Source organism: Cystoisospora suis (genome assembly GCF_002600585.1).
Source record: "Cystoisospora suis strain Wien I chromosome Unknown contig_875, whole genome shotgun sequence".
NCBI lineage: Eukaryota > Apicomplexa > Conoidasida > Eucoccidiorida > Sarcocystidae > Cystoisospora > Cystoisospora suis.
Window position 1 is genome coordinate 15719 of NW_027153676.1, and position 7701 is coordinate 23419.

The following is a 7701-nucleotide window of genomic DNA, read 5'->3' on the forward strand; positions in this document are numbered from 1 at the left end:
TACGGTGCTTCCTTGTATATCGTCGTTCCAGCGCGCAGTGCTGCGGGCCTGAGGTAGCGGAGAGAAAGCACACGTGGTGGAGGACTTAGGCGGAAGGTGGCGGGGCAGTGCCCCTTCGTAAGAGGCATGCTGAGCGGAGTAATAGTGTCAGCTAGCGCGTGATTGATAGGGGGTTAGTAAACCGGCATTATTGCAATGCTGGGAGTGAGGACAGACAGGGGAAGGGCGTGTGGGGCATCGACTGAGGCGCCGCGGGTTTTTGCAGCCTTTTGGGAGGAGGAGACAAGTTACGGATCACGCATCCAGCTCCCGGATGCTAAGGACAGACATCAGGCAGGCCGTTCTTGCCATTCACCACGTGTAATTGCGGTGACGGAGGAGAGGGAGTTATCGAGTGTCCGAGCTGGGACTGAGGGTACACTTCAGTCCCGGGGACGGAGCGGCAGTAGCCTGAAGACGCAGACGGCTCCATACTTCACCGGAGGTGAAATGTGTGGGAGGGAAGGGGTGCAAACAACAACGTCCACCTTTCAAAAAGGGAGAAACATGACGGAGGCGGTGGATGACGCTGCGACGGGTCGTGCAGAAGGTGAGCTACGGCCGAGCCTGTGTCTTAGGAGTGCTGGTGGTTGGTCCGCAGCTGCTGAGTACGGGAGCTCTCCATGCTGAAACGCAAGAGGAAAAGCGAAAGCCCTCAGGTTGTTGACTGGGCCAGGTTGGTGCGGCAGAAGGTCATCACCCGTTTCTTGGCCCGTCTGTAACTGTAGGAGTGTCGCAGTGTAACGGCGGTTAGCTACAAGTTCGCGAGTGCGAGCTACCTTGGCAAACAAGGGGAGGGGTTTTGTTGAATGTGGCGTGTCAGATCTGGATGTGCGTGCCCATTGACAGCTGCTCAGGAGGATGGACTGTCGCAGCAACAAGGAGCCAAGGAGTTCCCTTTCTCAAGGTCGTCTTCCACTGGCGCTTGTACCGCCTCGACACCAAGTAGCACAAAGAGCGCCGTCTTGTCTGAGGGTTCCATTTCCCGAGCTCTTGCGGCGCAGCCCGTGGCGGGTGCTGAGGGTCGCGTCCAAAGGAGGAGGTCTCAGTCCACGGAAGTTGATCCCAGAAAAGACGATTTGAAGAGGGTTTTGTCGCCTTTCAGTAAAGACGGCAACGTCGCTTCGTTGAATTTGAATACGGAGAAGCAACTGAAGAACAACGCGTTTCCATCGGTGTCTTCCGAAGAGCTGGAGATGCTGGTGGGGAGCAGTGTAGATCGCGTTGGTGATCGCCGGCGAGGACTCGAGGTCGGAAGTGTCTGTGCGCCGCGTGACGCCCGCGTCGAGTTGCTGCAGGCAGCTGGACGAGAGATCAAGAAGGCACGCCGTGTGCAGCCGGAGAGACCTCCGGCTCATGTCGCTTCGGTCCCCTTGGCTTCAACTATCCTCGCAGATCGTCGGTGCGTGTTCTTCAAAACCCAAATGTGCCCGCACGCGAGGCGGGGACGGTGCCGGTTAGATAAGAACTGCAGTTTTGCTCATAGCGAGAAAGAATTGAGGGCGCCGCCAAAGCTGGACAAGACCAAGATGTGTGTGAGCGTGAAGGCCGGAGTTGTGTGCTCGAAAGGTAAGGACAGAGACAGAAAGGGGTGTTGCTCAGGCCGTATCGCTCTCCCTGTAGGTCCTGAAGAGACGGCGGCCGATAGATGTAGGAAGGCTTCACTGCCGCTTCGAGAGCGGGAGCGCCAGCGAGTAAGAGTACAGTCGGAGGTTTTGCATCGTCGGAGTGTTCTGGTAAGGTGGCGGCCAGGGGTGAGGTAGGGGGCAGCGACTGGTGCTGAGAAGCTTTTCAACACTCGCGTTCGGGGGGAGGTAGAGTCGTGCGGTGAGTTGACAGCGCGCAGCGGTGTTTGGGGAGGTGGTCATCCTGTAAGCATCTTGTTTTGCTCCCGGTGTTGCTGCAGGGCCAAGCTGTTCTTTTGCGCACAGTCGGGATGAGTTACGTCATACGGTCACGTTCTACAAAACGAACATGTGCCGCAATTGGCAAGCAGGGGAGTGCCCGCACCCGGACACTTGCAACCACGCACATGGTGTACATGAATTGCTCTTCTTTCGGACGCTGGCCGCCGGAGCCGGATGCCGGGATTTCAAGAAGGAGAAGGAAGGGCGCAGGCGGCTCCTGGTGGGGGATGACGGAGTAGAGGTAGCCAAGCGCCGGACGGGACAGCCTTCGGAGTGCAGAGCGGACATTCTAGCAGGGGCCGGACACAACTGTGAATCTGGTGACAGAGTCCCTAGTGGTGGCGGCGGCGCAGGAGGCCGCGTAGAAGTCGCAGCTGTCGAGCGCGCAGCCCCCCGTACCGAGAACCGTTCGAGTCAGTTCGAGCTAGTCCAGAACCTTCAGTGTCACCGGTGCGGGCCATGTGAGAAGCAGGTGCCGGTGTCGCCCGGTGCCGCCAGAAGCCGTTCCGGGGTGCCGGGATCGGCAGAGGGAAACTGCAGTGCGAATGGAAAGCTTGAAGACGGGCTCAGCTCCTCTGTTGTGCGCCAGGGTGAAATGCAGGCATGCAGTTCAGGTCGTATCAGAATTGCGGGGAGGGGGGATGACGATGCGGATGCGGAGTTACGTGCGACAACGGCACAGAATCCAGCAGTTCGACGAAAAGAGACTCCGAAGATGGCGTACGGCACGCAGGCGGTGGTTTCTCGCGGAACAGCAGGGAGTGCGGAACGTTCCGCCGCTGTTGGACCGCAGATAGAGCGGACGGCATGTGAGGGGAAGGAAGAAGACAGAGGCCGGGGGGACAGCGAAGGGGAGCTATGCGTCGGCATGGACGGAGAGCAGCAGGCTGCTTTCTGTGAGGCGAAAACCTACAGTGTGGAAGAACGCTTAGACAGCAAACGGAGGCAGCTAACAGGAAGCGCGCAGCACGGACAGGCGGGAAGGTCGCTCGTCGCGGAACTACGAAGGCCAACAAGAACTGCCGAAGTAGACGGCGAAGAGATTATAGCGGCGTTGGGGGCGCTCTTCGGTGACCGTCCAAGTGTTTCCCTACACAAAGCTGCCGAACAGGTTTCACAGCTTCAGCCTCGGAGTACCTCCGCGGACAGGGCAGGGAACGGAGAGACGGGGGAGGTGAAGCACAGGAAGGACAAGGGGGAGAACCCAGGAGCTCGACTGCGGCAGGGGAGACGCAGAGGAGCGAAGCCGAAGGGGGCGCCTCATAGGCGGCGAGATAAACGGCAGGAAGACAGTGCTGATGTTGCGGACCGCAGTCCGCTTTCTCTCTTGCAGGCGAAGCAGGTGGGAGACGCCGGAGGCGGTGTGGACAAGGAGAGACGACAGTGGGGAAAGGTGGTGGTCCAAGAAGGAGGTGATTTCAATCAGGCAATAATGGCACTTGTGTATTCCTTGTGGTTACGCCTGCAGCAGGTGGGCCAAAGCGAGTGTGACAGGGGGACGGGACAACAGCGGCCCGCGGGGGAGGTGCAAGGGGAAGTTGTGCCAGGTCACTCGGGATTGCCGGTCACAGCGTCAGACGCTGCATTAAAGGCACATTGTCGTGATGTCAGTCCTCCCACGTCGTCCTTGCGAAGCTCGATGCTGATAGCGTTGCGCGACGCCGTGGCACGTGCGGTGACATGCTCGTTGCAGGTGCCTCCTCATTCTGACATAGCGCAGGAGAAGAGCAGGGCGTGTGTCGGGTGCGACAGCGGGGACGGCGGCACCTCAGTGGGGACCGGATCCTGCGTAGACAGGAGCCAAAGAGGGCAGCTGGACAAAGAAGAGAAAGTATCAACTACCCGTTCGCCTCAGCTGGGTGGGCCGGCCAGTGCGGCGCGTCGTTTGCTGCCTGCAGCGTATAGCAACACGGGCGGGAAAGTGAGTATGGCCCACTGTCCCGAGTTTGTAGCAGGCCGTCGAAGAACCGTTGGTTGGCCGGTGGTTCCGGTGTCTCCCGTCGAGCAGGATACCGAGTTGGTGCGAAGAGCAGTGACAGGAGTGCACAGCTTTGAGTTAGGAGGTGTTGTGAATGTGGACTTGCGGTCGAGGAGGGCCGTGACAGGAGAACTACCTCAGCGAAACTCCGAAGAGAGCAGGGGATCAGAGCGTCGGACGAGTGGGGGCCAGCGTAAGTGAAAGCAAGTTTGTTGCCGCGTCTCTAGTGTGAACATACTTTGGACTGGAGGCAAGCGAAGCGTGTCTGTCGCGCATGCATTAGCAGGGAGTTGGAGGCCAGTCCAACAGGTCACGCGACTGTAGCTCCAGGATCCACTTGTGTCATCTGGGTGAGACCGGCGTGATCGAGTGTCGAACCCAGCTGACATGAACTGCCGAGTGATTGCGGTGGCAGGTAATGTGTGCGGGTGTCTGCGATGGCCCTAGAAGTGAGCAAATGTGCTGCTCAGGTGGGAGACGTGACACTTGCTGTGAGTTTGCGTGCAGGGGAGCGATGGGGAGGCCGTTCGAGGGAAGTGCCTGCACTGAACCTTCTGGAGCGAGGGTTTCCTGGAGCAACCGAGGAAGGCGGAAGGGAGTGCGGGGAAACCGACGACGACTTCTGCGGATTTGCGGAGTCAATCCTGCGGTCGGAGAGCAACGGGAGCGTTAATAGTAGAGGTGGCGTAAATAGCGAGATGACGTCGGTGAGCACGCTACCGTCGTTTTCCGGACTCTGTTACGACGCCTCACCGAGGAGTGCAGATTTCGGTTGCTCGTACCAGGTTGACAACAATGCAAAGAACTCCACGGATATCACTTCCCAGCTGGAGCATTCGCAGTCCGGATTCGCGAACGCCCAAATGACGGACTTGCTGGAAGGTGAGGTGATGGATGGCGAGAACGCTGCCCTTGGAGCACTGCGTAGAAGTGACTGGTGCGGCGGTAGAACTTCGGAAAGCAGCCTGCGGAGTCTGGTATTCAGCCGAGCGGGCAGACCAAGCGACACTACGCAGCGTCGATACAGCCCGCCTGTTCATGGCAGTGCTAACGGCGAGGGAGAGGGAAAAAAACAGCGCGCAGGGCGCGAGACTTGGGGCGGCGAGAGCAGTGCGAGCATTGCACCCGCAGAGCGGACAGCCTCGAACAGAAACGGAGACCGCAGCATCTCTAGAGGCGCCGCAGCAACGGAGTCGGTCCTGTGGAGGCTTTCCTCCTCCCAAAGTGTTGGTGGGGAGCAGGGGCATATCGAAGAAAAAGCCGTACAGCGTCACGAACTCGGGACGCAAGAGAAGGGACAGGGTAGGGAGAGAGATGCTGGACAGCCGGACGAGCAGGACACGTTACAACGGGCGTTCGCGAATGGCACGCAGCAGAGCACGCCTGCGCAGCTGCTATTGACGCAGGCTGTGTTTGGACCGCAGTGGCGAAAAGACCTTTGCGAAGTAGCCACATCAGCGGTTGATCCCCTCGTGTTGATCGAGAGCATGATGCAAGCCCTCGGTCTGGAAGGCTAGTGTTCACAGCGGGAAGCAAGTGAATTCCTGTCCTCATCGGGAAGTAGTTCACTGTTGCTGCGAGACTGTGGCGCGCAAGGCCCGTCATGCGCCTGGTGCTACGATGTGACCACGGTGTCAGGCATCAATAAGCAGGGGGCACAGCTTTGTCTGGTACGACGCTACAAATAGTGTAGAGCTGCCATGCGGGCAACGATTTTGTCCGTTCACTGTGCCGAGCAGGTAGTAAAGCTTTTCGGGATCATGAGCCGTGCGAATCTCTCTAGTGGTTTGACGCAGCGCTACAACCAGCGGGGGCTCCCCTATTCGTTCCGGCCACGAAGCTGTTGAGCGCTGGTGCGTGCTGCGGTGAATACGAGTGTGTCTCGAGGTCTGTTTCCTTGAGAAGAAACGGTGCTGGTGTCCGGCGCGTTGCGGGCTTCTGGTATTATTCAGACCCTGATGCCGGAAGCAGGCGTACGGGTTCCTGGGTGCAGGGAGGGGTCGGATACATCCGGATGCTGGTGGGATTGTCTTCAGTTGGTCGGCCGTGACGGCTCGGGTTCAACGGTACGTGGGACCGTCAGGGTACTGCGGTAGAGTCACCGCGGTTCGTCGCGTGCTGGCGGCAGACTGCCCCAAATTCGTGTAATTCTCGGTTGGCTTTAGTAGTTCGTCTTCCGTGAAAAATTTTTTCCCGTGAGTCGTGCGCGGGAGGAAGCAACGACGCCCGTGTCGCATAACAGTCAAGCAGGATAACCCAAAGACCGGTGGGAAGGCATGAGTCGCCCTCGTCGCTGAAAAAAGTGATTTTGTCGGTGCGGGAGTAGAGAATTTTTTGACTCATGTAGGTACGAGGTAACGTTAGAAGCAGTCGCACGTTCTTCGCAGTGCAAGCGGAACGGTCTTCGGCTGGATAGGTAGAATGCTGGAGGCAGCACCGAGGAATAGAGTGTGCAGGGAAGGTGTGAGCGCTGCTTCGTTCGCTGACGCAGCGCCTGCCCAGCAAATCGGGTGTGCGGTTCAACGCACACGGTAGCAAGGGCAATACGTAGAGCCGCCGTAGACAGTGATGCGGGAACGGAACACGAACGACGGATCTTGGTTTGTTGGGGGCGGGCGTCCAACGTCCGATCGATGTCACGGGCGTTGGAAAGTGTAACCGGGGGCGAGGGAAGACGAGGGCGCACGTCAGCTGGACAAGCAGGCAAGCTGTGCGCTGTCGCGCCGCAGTTCGTCCGTGTGCCGCCTGATCGCTGGAAAAGCATCAAGGACACGGGTTCATGGCGCGAACGGTAACACCGGCAGATCCGAATGCGTCGCGCAGAAGCTCGCTGGTTACATCTCAGCTGAGCGAACAAGGTCAAAATGACAAATCTCAGACATATGAGCAGAGTCATTTTATCCCGCTAAACGGTAGGTGCTGCGATATGGGACATGTTAGCGCGTAGGCGTGTGAACTGAGTCAGTGGTCAGAACGCCAAGACCCTCGTGCGGCAGCGTTCAGCGGTCAGCGCTGGCGGAAGGCACCTTGACAATCACAAAGGGTGCTAGGCTGTGTGCAAGCGAGGCAACAGAGCATTAGGGGGGAAGCGACATGGGCTACCCTTGTTAAAGGGACCTTCTGGTCTTCCACTCTTTCTAGTGAGCCAGCTCCACAGTATATCCAGACACGAACAGGTCACATGAGTCGAAGCAAAGCAGCGGGGTCGGCACTTGGTGTTGAGCACAGTTGACAGGTGCCGGCGAAAAGAGGAAAGAGCGCCCTTGCTGTGTTGTTCGTAGTCATGAGGTCAGGAGAAAGCGTAACCAACAATCAGACAGGGTAGGCGATGCGATGTGTGCTAGCGACAATAGCGTAACCGGGGAAGGCATGCATCTGCATGCCATGCCCGCTACTGGAAAGAAACGGTCTTAAGCACAGTTGTTGACCATACGTATACAGAACTACTCCGAGGCTCGCATTACTTTGATTCAAGGCCAGATGAGATGGGGTGGCCTGCGTCATAGGATTGCGCCGCGTCAACGCGACACGCATCTCGGCTCGCCACCGTGGTCTCAGGAAGATCTGCTATAGTAGGTCCCATGACAGTGAAGATTTTTTTTTTTTGCATTGCTGATCTCATCTTTTGTTTCTCCTAGCCCCCGATCACAGACACTATATGCAGTCTTGGGGTCACTTTTGTATGGCCACAGTATCCGAATTCACTTTAGTGCGGACACTGAGTCGCAGTCGAGTGTACTTGAAAACAGGTGATTCACAGCGGAGCAGTTGCTCCCC

General features: G+C 58.1%; 2 protein-coding genes across 2 annotated transcripts in view; both read left to right on the forward strand.

The window, feature by feature from the left end:
• Positions 1-281: 281 nt before the first annotated feature.
• On the forward strand, positions 282-6191 carry CSUI_002089 (zinc finger (ccch type) motif-containing protein). The gene is made up of 4 exons (XM_068062291.1): positions 282-589; positions 889-1608; positions 1946-4117; positions 4432-6191. The coding sequence occupies exons 1-4, from the start codon at positions 490-492 to the stop codon at positions 5439-5441; spliced, it is 4002 nt and encodes a 1333-aa protein (XP_067925730.1). The 5' UTR covers positions 282-489; the 3' UTR covers positions 5442-6191.
• An 817-nt stretch (positions 6192-7008) lies between these two features.
• Positions 7009-7701, forward strand: part of CSUI_002090 (uncharacterized protein) — a gene marked incomplete at its 3' end in the record, with an annotated part of 1239 nt that continues 546 nt past the window's right edge. The window contains exon 1 of the mRNA XM_068062292.1: positions 7009-7701. This exon is cut by the window's right edge and continues 546 nt beyond it.